Raw genomic sequence first — 18,859 nt, 5'->3', positions numbered from 1 at the left:
ACAGCCTAAGGGCTTCTTACATAGGTTCTTTACACATACCAGTATGGCTTCACACTGTGAAAGGAACTTTGTGACTATACCTCTAACACCCTTGCCATAGCACGTGCAGATTGTCTGCAGTTTAATTCACTTAACTTAAACACAAATAAGATAAGACGCACTATGACATCATTCACACGCTAGACCTCATCTGTAAAATTAGCAGCGTTTCACACATGTGACAGCAGCAGGTGTAGGTGTGAGACGAAATAGGTGAGAATTTACATTAATAGACCCGATAGATTACATCACAGAACAACGTGATGAATTTTAATTGAGACAGGAGGAGTCAGGATCTTTGGTTAAAGTGGGATTGGGACAGGATAGTAAAATGTTACTATATCCAGATCAATTTTCCTTCATCATATTACCTTCCTCTACTCTGAATGGTTTACAGACATCATGACGGCTTATAGAGGCACAGGTTCATGTTTAAAGACTTCCCTGTATCTTTGCTGGTAATGCTTTGATGTGAGCTGTGATGAGCTCACTAGGTGATGCACTGAGTCTCAAGTTATGCTTACTCAAGAAACATATTTATAACTTATTTTATTAATATGAAAAAATACTAAAATACAAAAAAAAAAAAAAAAACTGAGCTATGATATTAAAGAATGATTGCACTGATTTTCCTCCTTCGCATTTAAAAGAAATGTAGCCTAACTGAGACAAGACTTGTTTCTTTGGAGGTGTGGTCTGATGTACCATCCAAAGCCCAACCGTAACATTTGCCAGGGAAAGGAAAGGCATCACAACTCCCCACAATAATTAGTTTGAAGACATTAGTTTACTGTTTTTAATCAGTTACAAAAAACCTCACTTATACCAGGGTTATAATTGATTAAAAAAACAAATATAATCTTAAATCATCTGATCATAAAACCTATACAGTATTAATGTAAAGTGTTACCGGAAACTTTTTACAAAACGTACTCACCCCTGGGAGAATTTTCATGTTGTGAAGGGCATTTTGTGCTTCCAATGATGATTTGCGAGTGTAATATGTTATGAAACAGCAACCTGTTGGTAATGGGGATAGACAGTTGTGAGGTAATTAAGTAGGCTACATTATATAAGGTACGGGTGGGCCATAGAAAGAGAGGAGTGGATTCTGCGTTGGGTGAGTGGGGTAGTAGGGGTGCAACGGTTCTCGGTTTTATATTGAACTGTACGGTTCGCCATCTACAGTTCAATACGCACTAGTGAACGTCTTTCGGTTTATGCTGCGTTCCATTGAAAGTCGGAGGTCGAGTTTGTCTGGAACGCAGTTGTTTTTTGTTCAAATGTTTGTTCGTGGCGAGCGGAGTTGAGAACCTGACAACAGTTTGAGGAAGCCCCGGATTGCTACAAATCTGCGTTGTGGGGTCATTCATTTCGGTTTTTGGCATTGAATACAATGATGAGAGAACGAAAACAGTGACCTGCTGCAAGCATTGTTTCACGCGTGTCGTATATGCGCATAATGCCTATGGGCTACCAGCTGTCATGGCTAATGTGCACTTTTACTTTTATTTATTTCTCTCCTATACCAGCAGTCAAGTCTTAAGAGGCACTTTTACATTTGAAAGTGTTTTTTGTTTATATATATATTTATACGTTTATATTATCCAATATACCAGTCATATTCTGGAATGTGTCTGAATGTTAAAGTACCATAAGTACAAAGTAATGTAACAGTTTGTAAATAAATAGTAGCATTTCTTTTCTCCTTACTCACAAAACACGTACCGAAACCGAACCGAAAACCGTGACCCCAATACGGATAAAACCATACCGAAACCGTGGGCCAACGGAACCGTTGCACCCCTAGAGGGTAGCATAAACAAGGCACCTCCTCATGTGCAGCTACAAAAACCCATGCTGTCACCTTTGCTCTGCGGGGGGTTCTGACTCCTGTCACGTAACACGTTGATTTCATAGACGGCGCCGTAAGGCTCGAAGAGCTCCCGCAGCTGTTCTTCTGCCCAGGACCGCGGGATCTGGCCAACGAACATCTTGATGGCGTCGATGTCGGGCTGGTCCGGGTGGTCCAGAGTCCCGTTCATCTTCTTGGCTCTGAAAGAGAAGGGAGAGGTCGTTGTGACACGGCTCCATGTTAACCTGGGCATCAGACGCTTCTTTTTTCTTTTGCATCTGCAGATGTTATACTGTACTGCAGCTAGACAGTAGGGCCGACTGAGCAGTTGAAAGCTTCACAAAAAATGCTACGTAGCGAACAAACACAAGTGTGTATTGTGAGGTATTTCATATGTATGTCAGAAACATTACATAGCTTTCAGTTAAGTTGCTATTCACTGCATAAAAGAGATGCCGATCATGAAAATGGCAAGGCGTAGAATTCACACGTTAGCCCTCATCTGTAAAAGTTAGCAGCTTTTCATACATGACAGACAGCACATGTAGGTGTGAAGCAAAATAGCTGAGAATTTACATTAATATTAAGAAAATACACCATTATGTACACTGCTAGCAGAGTGAAGCAGTAGGTCTGCAGAGGTCTTATCTTGAACCTGAGATGCTAACAGTAGCACCGCAAAGTATAAACATGTGGGTTTGTTTGTTGGATAAGAGTTGACAACTCAGTGTTCTGCAGATCTCGTAGGATAACTCAGGCGAACGGTTTCAGTACGGTGCACCTGAGTGGTTAGGAGTATATTATCCAGTCCCTCAACCAAGACTATCTTACCTACATGCTTCAAGTCCAATTCTGACTTACCCCATTATCTATATACGTTTTGTGCATTTAGACGACATTGACTACAACATTGATTGATCAGTTTTTATAAGAAATAATGTAGGCCTAAATGTAAATCGTGAAAGTGTCTGTAGGCCTTCAACTGAGTCACTCAACCACTCCAAATCTCAAAGGACTTAGGGTCTTAGAGTTTAGGACATGATGGGGAAATATTCATGGCAACCACCACCACCACGTACAAGGGACCACATCATATCTAGCCAAACCATCTAGATAATCCATTACCAAACTGAGGGTTTGACGCCATCCCCATACCATACAATTAAAGTTTTTTTAATAAATCAAATAAGGAAATCGAGAGAGAGAGAGAGAGAGAGAGAGAGAGAGAGAGAGAGAGAGAGAGAGAGAGAGACAGAGAGAGAGAGAGAGAGAGAGACAGAGAGAGAGAGAGAGAGAGAGAGACAGAGAGAGAGAGAGGTAAAACACAGGGGGGTTATGCAGCCTGCAGGATATAACAACAGAACCAGGTGATGTGTTCAAAGCTGTTTGCAGGTATATCTAGTGAAACCATTTCCCAAGAAGGACAAGGAATCACCAAGGCTGCGGCTTTCTAAACAATATGCCCATTGAAGTGACGTCTGTGACACTCCTGTCACAAAGACATTCTTATCTAAGATGAGCCTGTGGCCTCGGCCTTCAATTAAAACATCAATAACTGTTTGACAGAAACTGTTCAACCAGGTTTGAAAGACACTCATTGGCCTGTGGTGTTATTACAAAGCTCCCCACTGCCACCCACATGCCTGCCAGAAACAACCACATACTGTATATGGTTTTGCAAACCCATAAATCCATAGCCTACTTAAAACTATTTTATCATTAGGCCACAGAAAGTATGACAGGACATTCCAGGTCAAAACCAACAGGCAAGCAAACTATAAGCTCTATTAAAAGAAAGCTGCTTTAGCTCTACAGAAAAATGCCAAGTGGAGACAATATTAACTGATATATAGCTGTCAGTCTTCTTGACATTACTAAAGAGGCTTCCGCCAGTAACATTTAAAACCAGGGAAGTATAATATGAGCAAGATATTTGCATAGTTTCCCCTGTTATAACATTAGCAGGCAACCATCCCCCATGGTCATAGGATACACCACAAGACAACGTGTATCAACTTTACAGCCAAACATATCGATGTGACTCAACAACCTCTGAAGTATCCTGAGAACATATAGCTAGAGTGTAAACTTGGCAAACACACAAACTGCATTATGATTTGTTAGCGTATTCGTACAGAGTTCTAGACTGGGACCATCGTGGCAAGCACCACATTTTAAGTTAGGCAGAATTCTCATTCTCATTCTAGTAACAGGAAAAATACTGGCTATCTAGGAGAGCCTAGATCTCTCGAAATACTCTGGTCCACAGGTTAGGGAATAGAGCATCAGCATGATATAATTATATAACAACGGTCTAAAAACAGTTGGAAACAAAGATGTAGCCTAATACTTTATCTGGCATGAAACTAAATGTCGCCTACCAAATATCTGACCTCAAAGATAGCTGCTGTTGAACATGTACAAGATTCAGTGCAAAAAATAAATTGGTACTTACACGGGACTAGCATTCAAAGAGCAATGATCCACCATCATCTCAGGCAAAAAGTCCAACTTAAAAGAGGCCATGTTTGTATCGCTCTGTTTCCAAGTTCAATTGTGAAATCGAAAAACAATTCAGTGAGGGATGAAAAGGAAAAAAAACAAGACAAATCACACTTTTTCACACCAGGAAAAACCCAAGATACACTAGAGCCAGCTCGGAATCCTTTCCCTCAAGAGTTTCAACTTGTGGAAAGAAGCAAGGGAGAGGAGGCTAGGGAGAAACTCTGGCCCAAACCTCATGGAGGCAGATCCAAAAGTTACGAGAAGGAACAAAAAATGGTAAGGAACCAACAACTTCCCAACGACAACGGCGAAACTTTGAACCGGGGGGTCGAAAGAACACACAAAAAAATCTTCACTGCCCAACAAACTGGGACTAGATTAAGAGAAGAGTAGGCAGGCCACTAAAAGCTGTGGCCCCGGGTCCCACAATGAAAGTGCTGATGGGCTGGGGCTTTTTGTGAGCATTTCTCTTAGCCAAGCAGTACTGGGTGCAGCGTCAGATAAATAGAGTGTCAGATTGATGCTGATAAGGGCGAGTGACCGTGTGGAATGAATGGAGAACGGGAGCGAGCTGGTAATCCCTGCACTAATATGAGGCCGGGGAGACAATCGGGTTCCGGCACCGGGCCTCGGTCACCCTGTTGTTCTGTGGCAGTGAGGGGGAGGTGGGAGGGTTGGGTCATATGACATGGGTGGTATTATCCCCCACCCTAACCCCCTGACCTATTAGAAAAGCCACGGCACGCAGGCATGGCAGCAAACACAAAAACAAGGATGGTGAACCTGTGTAAACAACCTGGCGGCCCCCGTGCCCGGGCCCTGTAAACTTGCCTTTTCTGTTGTGCAATCACAACAACCAAAAGGATTTACTACATGTTTTGTTTTTTAAAACAACAACCCAGTGAAATCCATTTGGGCCGTAGTTTAGAAAACAAGTTGTTGTTTTTTTATAGTTGTCTATTGTCTATTAAAGCTTAAACGGTTCTATTCTGTACAACACACTATAGCAATTATGTTCTTGGCAAAAATACAGCGACAAATTGAATAATGCCTCTCATTACACTGCATAATAACACTAAATGTGAAACTTAGCCTCCGGTGGCTTCGTAAGCGATGATGTTTTCGCAGTCTGCAGCTAAATATGACAACACTCTCAAAAACAAACAACAATCAATACCGGTAAATAAATATAGGCTAAAGCTGGCATATTGCCAGAACTCGACCTGAGATGCATTCCATATGGATGCCTATTGATTCACACACTTTAGTCACAACTTGCCTGCAGACATAGTGGATGAGCAACTTTTCCACATCAGGCAGACTTGACAGAACTTCTGCTAGAAACACATTAACCCCTTTCAGCTTTAGAGCCATGATACCCTGTCATGCTTCATATGCAACTTACAAACCTCTCCAGGTAACTAACAGCTCCACTGCGACTTACAGTGCCTTCTACTTACTGCCAATCAACAAGAGATCAGCTCTTGGGTGGCCACGATGAGACCAAGTAGACTCACGTTGGCAGAGGGTCTACTGCGGGGCAAAAAGCAAGAGAGAAAAATAGTTCTTACCCCCCCATGGTGGGTACCTCCAGGGCAGAGAGGGGCTCACATTGAGGCTGCCCATGCTGCTCCGTGGGCAGGTACAGGGCTTCGGGGTCGATGCTATCCATCCAGTGCCTTTCAAAATCACTACAGAAACACACCAAACAGCACACAGGACACACATGACACGAAGAACCAGGAAAAACACACAAAACACAGTGAAGGGGAAGGGTTTACGGCGGTGGTGGTGGAGCCCAGAGTTTTGAGAGAGGAAGGAGGAAGTGTATTGCGTTGAAAATAAAAAAGACATAACGTGGAAAATTACCCAGAAAACGGACGAGACGACAATAAATTAAGACAGAACACAGCCGCTGTGTGGAGGGATTTCAGTTCTGGACGCTAACTAAGGCGACCTACCAAGAACACACAGGTTACATGCTAATGACAGAGTGCACACATGTACTAGCTTCTTTGTGTAGTGTGTACAGTATTTGAGAGCAACTTGCCAACTAAATCAAGCCTTTGGGATCAGTACTTCAAAACTGGGAGTATCAAAAAGTGGTAGGCCTACCCCCAGCCCTGAAGTAATGATCACACGCTTTTATAAACCCTTTATGAAACCCAGGAAGTATTACTTATTTTTTTTCAAGTGTTACCAACCATTTCAAGAACAAGGTGAGGTAGGTCATTTTACAACGTGAGACCGAAGTTTGGAACTGAACCCGGTTACACCCCTAGCACAGAACATTGGAGAGCACGCTGGATCATTTTCTCCAAACCAAGCCCTTTGCACCGATCCTGGGCAAATAGTTTTTTCAGTGTATGTGTGTATTGGCCGGTATAACGGTGGGCTTTTCAATTCCATTTAAATAATTTTGTCTATTAATTTCATGTCTCTATGAAAATATGTCTCAGCCTACTGTCTATTTTTGTCTTGAAACCATTGTTGTCCATATTTCTACTGTTGAATGTGTGGGTGGTGATGAGGCAGTACTGGTGGCTTAATGTGGTGGTGGTGGTGGTGGTGGTGGCGCCCCTAAAAATTTTGGGGGGGGGCATCAAATAATACTCTCGCCTAGGGCACCTAAATGCCTAGGACCCGCCCTGAGAGACAGGAACACTAGTGGGAACTAATCTACACTCACACCTCAAAACCTCAAATCGAAACACCCATCAACAGCCGCCGCACAGATGGACTATCTGTCTGTATCGGGTTCAGCCATGTATCAAGTGCTGCTGCTGTCGGGTTCAGTTCAGTTCAGTTCATTTGCTGACAACGGATATGTGGTCGTCAGTTAACATGACGCCATACATCCAACCTTGTCACACCGACTGGAGTCAACTGCAGTCAAAATGCCTACAGACTAGCTTTTTTCCAGAAAACCACGAGGCAGAGAATATTGTTGATGCTGTTGAAGGGTCACAACGACCGACAATGCTGCTAACATTGCAGCTGTCGTCAGGGCCCTGAATTGGCCGTGGGGCAACGGTTTGGGGCCACAACCTCAATCTGGTGGTGACAAATGCAGCGCAGGACCAGAAGGAACGGACAGAGCGGGACCTCAGGGTCTGCAATGCCGTCACCGCCTCCTTGTCTTACACCTGGCACAGAAAGAGAGAGCTCAAAAAGAAGTAAGTGGAATTCGGACTCCCAGAGCATAGTCTCATAAATGGTAACTAAAATCAATATTTTATAAGCCATCATTTGTGTATATGACATACAACCATAAGACAAGTCATGCTATGTTATTACGAATGCAGCCTGTGATGCATCTTAAAAGCTATCATATTATGCCATCCAACTGTTTCGTTTGTCAAGCTGTGAGCAGGATGTAAAGTTAAATGACTGTTTATGTTAAATGTCATACGATATAGGCCTAGCAGTCACCACATGAATTATTCAGTTTTTCAATGTAGATTAGCTAAATATATGGAGCAAAGACGGCTCCTGCAACGTTGTTATTTTCCGCAGTAATACCTTCCGCTATTTGTGGAACGATATAAACGGTGTGAAAAGAAAGTATACCGCCGTACGCTAGTGTGTATGTCATGAATTATTTATCAGTCCACAGCGCAATGAGTCCAGTCTAACTGCAATATCTCCACTGTCTGACTTGATTGATGACGGTGGACAAAGCGAGGGCCCGGAGGGGGTTGCAGGTACGTATGCTAGCAAGCCCGCCTGAGGCCAATCTCATCACCCAGCCAGCCTGGAGAGAAGATTACCTAGAGAGAAGAGATTAACTTAATATGTTACAAAATAACCATGCTGAATCATGACTTATGGTGCATTTGCAGTCTGTGTGCAACGTGTGCACCTGCCAAGAAACGGCCCTTTTGCCTGAATTTACTTTTCCAAAATGTTCAGGACGCTTTCTGGGTGTCCACCACCTGCTGTGGGTGTTTATACAACAGTTAGTTCCGACCAAGTAATTTGATTGGACAAGAGGCATTCCATGAGTGCTGATATACAGTATAACAGCACTGGGACTTTTAACTATATGCATCACTCCGTCGCACAGGTGTTCTACTAAATGACCGTTAATTAGACTACATGTTTGTGTTCAGGTTACTAGGCAACAGTCCATTTGAAGTTCAGTTGCGGAACTATTTTCTGTTTACTTTTATGATTAAATAAACAAACAAATCATAATCTGTTGTCGCTTATTACTGTTAACTAATAAATCGCGCTGTAGAACTGTTGTATAAAAGCAATATCACACTCGAGGTCGTGCTGTTATACTGAATATCGTACCTACGACCCAATCACAGCCGTGCTGATATTCAGTATAACACACTCCCTCTCGTGTGATATTGCTTAAGTAACCTGTGACTTGTGTGTGAGTGTGGCTCATTGGCAACAGGTCTACTGCCGGGAAACAGCAAGCGCTTCTCAGTGCTGGAAGCTGACCTCAACAACTTTTTTGTGTGCAAATAAGTTTGTAACATGTATACTGATGACTTTTCCTAGTAAACGTCCTATTTGACGTCCATCACAACATGTCTGAATTCTCCTCAGCGGAATGAGGGGATTTGTTGAAACTTGGAGGTTTAGCGAACGAGCGTCTCCGCTAGTTGGCTCATTTCTTAAAGTTATTATTTATTTATTTTTAAAGTTATTTTTCTGAGTGGGGCAGTCCCACTCATACTGTTTTCATTTTATTGGACAGATAGTGAAGACAGACAGGAAAGTAGGAGAAGAAGGGAGTGAGGGCATGTCAGCAGGGCATGGGCCGGATTCAAACCCATGCCGACATGGGCATATGTGTGCACTGTAGACCACGGTGCTAGACCACTGGACCACCCCAGGCCACAGTTGGCTCATTTCTGCGTCCATGTTTCCATAAACATTTCCAAAGTAAAAGCATCCAACGACTGCACTTTCAATCACACAGGCTAATCTCAAGGTCATGTAACTAACACAATCGCTGCCTTGAGCAAGGGCAAGGGCAAGGAGAGAGGAGGAGACACTATTCTGAACCGTCATTGCAAGTCCCATTGCGTTTCATATTTCCCCTGACATTGGCCGTATATCTCTAGCTCGCGGGGCGATGCGTCAGGTGTCGTCATTATAGTACGACCCTGCTCCGCCAGAACTACGTTGTCTTATAAATCATGGAACCATTCTTGACTGTTTTGCATCCACTGAAATAGAGTGCCATGAAACACACTATTCCAACACTCCACTGCCAATTATATTCAGTGGCATTACACTTTTTTTCCCCCCCTTTTTGTTTTGTTTATTCCCCCCCCTCTGGTGTAGGCCTATATATGGTGAGATATTTTTACATTTTAACTGATCGTCAATTATATAGATTTACATTATCCCAACCCTCACATGCTCTCAGGGTTCGACATCAACGCTTGCCCGGAGAAAAACATTTGCCGGATTTGTTTGCACGAGCCCGACGACGCTGCTGGATCTCAGTATACCACCCTCTCTTTCTTGTGCCATATAATTCTCAATTGTACTATGTGATGTCTCACACACTTCCTGAAACTTTCTAATCATATAACTTGCACAGATTTCGAGCTAGAAATGAACACATCCAAAGTTTTTAAGAAAATCTATTTATTGATTCAACAGAAAGCAAGAAAATCAGGCATAACATTGACTGCACACATTTAACAAAAAAAAGTGCCTGCCATATGAATGGAACAGAAATATTGCTTTTTAATAAATAGGCCTAGTCTACGCAAATAAACAGGCAGCTGCCATTTCATTAATAGAAAGATTACAAACAAAAAAGGCTTGCTAAGCCTACCGTTGTGAGTGCAAATAAAAGGCTAAAAGAGCAAAATAAACACTGCTATTTAACAGCAAAATAGGCAAACTATAAGACCATAGTTCAGTCTATTATTAGGCCTATTCCTTTAGGTTCCTTGCCAGCAACACATATTTACGTTGTAGGGGTAAGAATGTTCCCTGCTGTACACAGCTCTGAGGAACACCAGCACTGTTATAGAAAACATCTCTGTCCACAAGATAATACAAAAACTATTTAAAACTCTCACATTGTGGACTTCAGGAAAACTAGGGGCTGCGTACACACGCCCATCTACATCAAGGAGATAGCGGTGGATCGTGTCCCCAGCTTCAAGTTCCTTGGTGTCCACATCTCCGAAGACCTCTCTTAGACCCTCAACCCTCCTCTTCCCTGAGTTATGACCGTCTTTTTTCACAGTCGTCCTTGTGTAATGGCCAGTAACCGTCACAGCCATAGCTAAGAGTATAATTATATTGATTACTGATTGTCCATCAGATACTAAGTCACACATTTTTGTCAGTTATTTTTCGATTTTTAAGATATCTTTTTGCCAGCTATTCCTGAACCTTAGACACAGAACACCGAAACAAATGGTCTATTGTTCAATTGAAAAAAGCTAAGCGATGAGTCAATTGTTGTTTTATACACTGGTCAAAGAAGTTATGGGAACACTTTAAATCACACATGGCGGATTTCAATGAACGAAAGCCAAACCGGTCATGCTGGATGTTGCAGGCAGCCGCATAACATTCGCCACGGCGACTTCAGACTCTTTCGCGTCTGTCACGTGTGCTCAGTGTGAACCTGCTCTCATCTGTGAAGAGAACGGGGCGTCAATGGCGAACCTGCCAATTCTGTTCTGTGTTCTCTGGCAAATGCTAATCGAGCTGCACGGCGCTGGGCTGTGAGCACAAGTCCCACTAGAGGACGTCAGGCCCTCACGCCTCCCTCATGGAGTCTGTTTCTGACAGTTTGGTCAGAAACATGCACACGAGTAGCCCACTGGAGGTCATTGTGTAGGGCTCTGGCAGTGCTCCTCCTGTTCCTCCTCACACAGATACGAGTCCTGCTGCTGGGTTGTTGCCCTTCTACAGCCCTGTCCAGCTCTCCTTGTGTAACGGCCCGTCTCCCAGTATCTCCTCTACGCTCTTGAGACTGTGCTGGGAGACACAGCAAACCTTCATGCGACGGCACGTATGAATGTGTCATCCTGGAGGAGCTGGACTACCTGTGCAACCTGAAGGGGCTGCAGGTACCGCCTCATGCTACCAGTAGTGACAAGGGGACTAGAAGATCATCGGCGCCCCCCTCCCCTCTCTGGAAGAGCTGTACAACACACGCTGCCTCAGGAAGGCCTCCAAGATCTCCAGAGACCCATCCCACCCTGGGAACGAACACTTTGTTCGGCTGCCCTCAGGCAGGCGGTTCAGGACCATGTCCGCAAGGACAAATAGACTGAAGCTCAGCTTCTACCCTAGGGCCATTCAGGCCCTGAACACAGCAAAGACCTAGGTTCTAGGCCCTGGACAATCTAGACAATTTGATGGCAGCTACTAGATTGTAATCATAAGTGCAATACTGAAATACAAATGTGAACATTTCAAACCTGCAAACTGCGACACTTTAAATGAATGTGCAATAATACTATGTGCAATATGACAACCCTCGTGTACATAAGGTTCAGAGATAGGAAATGTTAGGATATTTATAGCATAGCATAGAGTACAGCACAGTGTTTTATTTGTATAGTATAGTAGTATAGTGGATAGTGTATATAGCCTTTATTTATGTAAACCAGCTCTTTTCCCTTCTTGTTTTTAGTTTTAAAAAAATCCTAGCACCAGGGGAGCCCCCCCTCCTAAATTTCGTTGTATGGTACCTGTACTGTATTAATGACAATAAAGACCATTCATTCATTCATTCATTCATTCATTCATTCATTCATTCATTCAAAATGCTAAACTAGAGAAAAATCTGTCAGGAAGGATGAGAGGGAAATTGTCCTTTTTGGGGGTTGTCTTGCTGTTGCCTCTCCTGTCCACCTGTTGTCACTTTCATTTGCACCAAAGCAGGTGAAATTGATTAACAATCGCTTACACTTCCTAACTGGACAGATCGATATCCCAGAAGTTGAATTGACTTGGTGTCATACTATGATGATTATGTGTTCCCTTTTTTAGCAGTGTATATTGATTCATAAACCTGATGCCATTGGATAGGAACTGTTATTCCCCCCCCCCCAGTCATCTTGTATCCTGTATGGCGCAGCGGTCAGTGTTTTATCTCAGGACCTGAGACAACTGATCTATTTAGACAAAAATAATTCATCCATTTGTGATTTTTAATGATGCAGCTAAACTAAATCCTTACAAATGTTTCAAGTGTTAAAACCTCAAGACACAAGAGACTAGCCATAAACTAAATGTAATGGGAAATAATGAACTGATGGCATTTAAGTGCAGATTCCAGACATTCTTTCTGCAATAAAGAGGATGTGTATCATTTTTATATTCCTTTTAATCTTGTTTAAACCTCCCACCTCCTCCTAGCAATTCTGCACTCTTCAACCCCAAGTCCTTGGTGGCACAAAACCATTCCCTTTCCCCTGTCCAGTCCAACAATACATCACACGCCTCTTCGTATTGTTGTTTTTCCCTCTACAGAAAATTATTGTTTTTGAAAATCAGCCACCCTTAAAGATCTTGCACTCACCAATCTTCTCTCTGTCAACAGGGCACCGCAGTGTCTGTCCACAGGATAAACATCCCAATTGTCAGCCTGAGATGTCTTCTAATCTACACTTGTTCTCCATGGAAGAGGGGGTAGAAAGACTACTACATAATAGACTACTATATGCAGTATGTCACTGACTGATACTGTTACAGTGGGAAGCTTAACACGTTTTAGTTTCTGGCTCACTTTTCTACAAAACAGCTGGTAAAGGGGCACTTCAGGGTTTGCTACTCCCATTGAGATTCTGCCCTGGCATATTGAATAGGCCTATACCAAGCCTCTTCTCTCTCTTCGTTGCTTCCTGCCGTGAAGACACAACGGCTGTGGAGCTGTGCTGTCATTGATTACTCTGCTTTTCTAAGCAGATGGCGCACTTCTTCACCCACCAGTGCTGCTAGTGACAAGACACACTACAAAATGCTACACACAGACAACACACAATGTGTCTGTCTGCAGCACACCAGAGTGAAGACTCACTCTCCACACAATCCAGTCGAACAAAATGAAATAGAACATTGCAGAACATGTTTTGTTTCTGTACACTTAACAGATTTGTAAAAACAAAAACAAAAAAACTGAACTGATCCTTTAATATTTTCTGTAATTAATTAAGTGGTTAAAAAATGTATTATTATTATTATTTTAAAAATCACAACGGGCGCATGTCAGTAAAGCAGATACAGAAAAGCTGTCCAGTTGAGCAGCAGAAAGACGCCTTGTTTCTTGCGCTTCGGCGACTTAAATAGACTAGGCTTCACTTGCTCTATGCCAGTCTGTCAGTTTGTCAGGCCTACATATAATTACTTTGAGAATGCACCCCTTTAAGCAGTTTAGGTGACATTCAGAGAACCGTGAACTCAGTCATTTCAGCATATTCCCAGCCTGATGACTTACCCTGTTCTTTGCTTGTCACGTTGGAACCTGCCTTCTTCCCACTTGCTCCTGTTATAAAACAGAGAAACCCAAACGACAGATCAGTATACAGGGTATATACAGGAATCTTGAGGTTAATTTCAAAGTGACGGTTGGATCTAAGTGACAGTTGACACTAGAACAGCCGTGTCTATGTTACCTACAAACAACCGTGATGTTGACAGTTGTCAGTCATATATCCACAGAATATTTGGTTTCGGTGTAAAAACCAATGAAGACTGTTTAGCTACACCTCGTCTTAAAATGCGTCCCGTGTTTGGATGTGTCCACACTGTGAAGATCTGACAGGAGCAGCCTGGTGTAGACACTTTAATGAAACATTCAAACTGAATCCAACATCAACACAGTCAGACATCACTGAGAGTGCAGATGGAACACATTTTAAAACGTCATGCCGATCTGTGTCTTTGAACAGATCAACACCAATAACTTGGGACCACATTTCAAGACAAGCAGTAAATGTAATAAATGGTTGTAGTAGGACATGACATACACCATGTGCAATATGGTGATTTTTTTGCAACAATGCAATAATCATCACAACACACATCAGTGTGTCTTATTAGGTATGCTCATGATGATGGTAATGGTAAATGGACTGCACTTATATAGCGCCTTTTTTTGCTGCTCCAAAGCTGCTCCTAAGTGCTTTACAACGGCCTCTCATTCACCCATTCACACACCCATTCACACACCAATGGCGGAAAGCTACCATGCAAGGCGCTGGCCCGCTCACTGGGAGCAATTTTGGGGTTCAGTGTCTTGCCCAAGGACACTTCGACATGTGGCCAGCCGGGGCTCGAACCGATGATCTAGGCTAAACAATGTACAGTAATACCAGTGGCTAGTTGAGAATAGAGCCCAGTGCTAACCAGTTGGTCTGAAACTGACACATAACCAATTGGCCTAAGCCTGAGCCCAGGCGGCACCCCTTCATCATGCTACCACTAACTGGAAGGACAAAAACAAATGTAGGCTATCCTATTCAAAAATAACATGCCATGTTAATCTTGAAGTTAATAACTGATAAACCAAAACAGTCAAGTTTCAGTTAAGTGTTTTGGTTATCAGTTAGCTCTTAACTTCAGGATTAATATGAGATGTTATTTTTGAATAGGATATAGCCTACATTTTTGGGGGGTCAAAACACAGCACTGAAGCCAAAAAAGAACCGCCAGACATGAAGCTTAACTTGAGTCAAATGGGCTTTTAGCCTATCTTGAGAAATTTAGGAACACCAAATATAGGCCCTCGGCCAAACAGAGGAAAAGTGTTCATTTATAGGCCTATGACACAACATTGTCACATAAAATATTTTACGCTAGACAACATTTCTTGACACGGCTCCATCACACTAGTCGCACAGTGATCAAGATGGCGTGCCAGTCCCTGTCCCTGTCCCTGTCCCTCCTAAGGCAGCTGAGGAAATCTGGCACGGACCCCTCAAGATCCCTCAGATCCTCACCAACTTCTATAGGTACTCCTCCAACAAGAGCATCCTGTCTGGCTGCATGGCTGCTTGGTACAGCAGCTGCAACGCCCATGACCGCAGGGCTCTCTACACAGTGTGGTAAAAATAGCACAGTACATCATAGGGAGAGAAAGCTCCCAGCTGTACAGGACATCCACTACAAGAGGTGGTGTCTTAAGGAAGGCACTGAAGACCATCAAAGACTGCAGCCACCCTAGACCACCACTCCCTGTTCCCTGTCTGGCACACGGTACCGGAGCATCCGGTCTCGGATCAACAGGTTCTCCAAGACAGCTGAGCTTAAATACCTCCAAGCTATAAGGCTCTTGAACTGATACCCCCCAGCAGCATAGCAGCACTACTTAGCCTACTATTCACCTGGATAGAAACTATTTACCTACACCTAGGCTTCCATCATTGCTGTTTTATTTATACAATGTATCTGTATATATTGCACCCAAGTCTACACTTACTCACTGTTAGTAGTACTATTGATAAATACAACATTGTGTATTGTATTTTTACTCAATCTATTCCTATCCTTGTATTTCACTGCACTGTTGAAAGGCAGCTTGTTAAAAGCATATGACTGTACTGTTTACCGCTGTATCCTGTGCATGCATATGATGATAAAATCTTTGATTGGATTTCACATTTCACTGTTAGGAGTCTGATAGCTGATGTTTTACTTCAGAAAGATCCCCTAACCTGCTAATATTGGCTGCGTTTGTAAATTCGCTCTGAGCGCGCCAGAGCGCACATTGGGTTCAACGTCATAAAGGGACCAAGTAGCCTAATTTGATTGCACAAAAAGCATTCCATGAGTGCTGATCAGATTTCCAGAGCGAATTTACCAATGCAGCCATTATGTAGTTTTTCCGATGTTGACCATGTTATGTTTAGAATGCATGATTCAACTGTCTAGCAAATGACTTGCATGCAATCTTAATCTTGTCATGCACAGCATACCAGAGCTACAGATCTTGCAATGCCTAGTAACATGACAACACGCCATAATCCTTTACTATCAAAAAGTGTCTCACAAGAAATCACAACATTTCTATTTCAGAAATGCTCTGTACATAAAATCCATACATTGGATAGGTCCAATAAATCTACTTTCTTTCTACATTTGCAATCTAATCAATCATAAAAACCATCTTAACTCATAAAAATAGGCTAAACAGGCTCACAACAATATCAATCTGGCAGGCAACAATCTCGGTATAAGACCGGCTAGACATAAAGTTTGGGATTTTAGTGCAGTGCCTGTAACAGTACTGTACGCTAGGGTCGCACGTTTGTAGCTCGTAATAATAATAATAACAATAATCATCATCATAATAATAATAATAATAATCATAATAATCATAATAATAATAATGCACGGAGGGGATGAGAGGCGACTGAAGCAATGGAGCCAGAGGATGGAACAAGGTGTCCTGACTGACTGACCTCACCCTTCTACGCATTGATTGTTTTTGACTGGCATGGTGATGGTGGTAGCTAATAGACAAATTGACTTGAATACTACCAACATAAGACACAAATAGCCAAATTATATCGCAATCTGGTCACACAAGACCTTTGGAATTAACTTGTGGACGAATCAATCAATTGATTGGTCGGTTTGAACCAGAACAGCTGACAGCTCTGGCTAAGTAAAGGACGTGAGACGTGAGATTTGACAGTTGCAACCGGGTGTGTTCGTAAACACGCTCTGGAATTCTCGGACAGCACTCGCGGAACGCCTCTTGTCCAATCAAATGACTCGGCCCCCTTTATGACGTTAGTCCAGTGTGCGCTCCGGCGCTCTCAGAGCAAATTTACGAACGCACCCACCCACCGGCTTGCTGCTGGCTCGCCATTTTAAATGTCCTCTGTCATATCTAAACGTTACCAAATTAAGTGTATCTGTAGGCATGGATTAGGAGCTTCGTTACAACACAAACCATTACTATTTGTATTTCTATTAAACAAAATAACTACACTACACAAATAACTACTTCACAAACAGCTGAGCATAAGTGTTCCCTGTTTCAGCAGTGTTGTATATTGATTCATAAACCTGATGCAATTGGAGAGGAACTGTTATTCTTATCCCCCCCAGTCATCTTGTATCCTGTGTGGCGCAGCGGTCAGTGTTACATCTCAGGAGCTGAGACAACTGATCTATTTATACTAAAATAATAATCCATCCATTTGTGATTTTTTTAATGATGCAGCCCAAACTAAAACCCTTTACAAATGTTTCAAGTGTTAAAACCTCAGAGACACCAGAGTAGAGCCATAAACTAAATGTAATGGGATATAATAATGAACTGATGGCATTTAACTATGTGCAGATTCCAGAGATTCTTTCTTCGATGAAGAGGATGTGCATCATCATTTTTAATATTCCTTTTTAATCTTGTTTAAACCACCCACCTCCTCCTAGTAATCCTGCCCTCTTCCACCCTAACTAACTAGGTTACCTTAGTAACAATCTTAACTAGGTTACCTTAGTAACAATCTTAACTAGGTTACCTTAGTAACAATCTTAACTAGGTTACCTTAGTAACAATCTTAACTAGGTTACCTTGGTAACAATCTTAACTAGGTTACCTTAGTAACAATCTTAACTAGGTTACCTTGGTAACAATCTTAACTAGGTTACCTTAGTAACAATCTTAACTAGGTTACCTTAGTAACAATCTTAACTAGGTTACCTTAGTAACAATCTTAACTATGTTACCTTAGTAACAATCTTAACTAGGTTACCTTAGTAACAATCTTAACTAGGTTACCTTAGTAACAATCTTAACTAGGTTACCTTAGTAACAATCTTAACTAGGTTACCTTGGTAACAATCTTAACTAGGTTACCTTGGTAACAATCTTAACTAGGTTACCTTAGTAACAATCTTAACTAGGTTACCTTAGTAACAATCTTAACTAGGTTACCCTAGTAACCAGCTGGCTGATGATCAGATAACTAGACAGCCTTGACAAGTCAGCCAGTTAGTTAGTTCACTAGCTAAGTAACACAGTTATGGTCTTGAAATCCTTAATGAAAAGTGATGTTTAATCCCAATGCAAACATTACCACCAAATAATGTGAAGTACACAGACAGAGTAACACGCTTAGGATCCTGCAACGTTTGGTCAAGTCTAATGTTGTAATGCCAAGGGACCTGCTAAATTAGCTAGCTAGCGTTATAATCAGCTGGGCTATATATATATTATATATCTATATCTACAGCCATATGTGTCCATATGTGTCCATATGTGCACTGCCCAACATCTGATAGCTTAGCTAAGCTAACTAGCTAAATTAGCTGGCAGCACAGAATCAGAATGTCACTTTCAGCCTTTCACTTACCTGTGACGTCTTAACGTTAAACACACACTAGCTGTCAACTAAACCAAGTGTCTGGTCAACACAGTGTCTTATTAGTGTTATTAGCCCAGTGGTACATAAACATATGATAAGGCTTATTAATTAATTCAGATTATTTTCTTCTCCCAGCAAA

At 42.2% G+C, this 18,859-nt stretch overlaps 1 protein-coding gene across 1 annotated transcript in view; it reads right to left on the bottom strand.

Annotated features, from left to right (window-relative positions):
* celf1 (cugbp, Elav-like family member 1) overlaps positions 1–2,094 on the bottom strand; it is a gene marked incomplete at its 3' end in the record, with an annotated part of 12,715 nt that extends 10,621 nt beyond the window's left edge. Inside the window, exons 1-2 of the mRNA XM_080528075.1 lie at positions 1,907–2,094; positions 977–1,059 (exon numbers count right to left, since the gene is read on the bottom strand). Of these exons, the coding sequence (XP_080384201.1) occupies positions 977–1,059; positions 1,907–2,084 (261 nt within the window). The 5' untranslated portion in view covers positions 2,085–2,094. The remainder of the gene's footprint in view (positions 1–976; positions 1,060–1,906) is intronic.
* Between the last annotated feature and the right edge of the window lie 16,765 nt (positions 2,095–18,859).

The sequence above is a fragment of the Nansenia antarctica genome (genome assembly GCF_963989245.1).
Source record: "Nansenia antarctica genome assembly, chromosome: 4".
In the NCBI taxonomy this organism is placed as follows: Eukaryota; Metazoa; Chordata; class Actinopteri; order Argentiniformes; family Microstomatidae; genus Nansenia; species Nansenia antarctica.
This window is presented reverse-complemented; position numbering and strand designations above follow the sequence as displayed.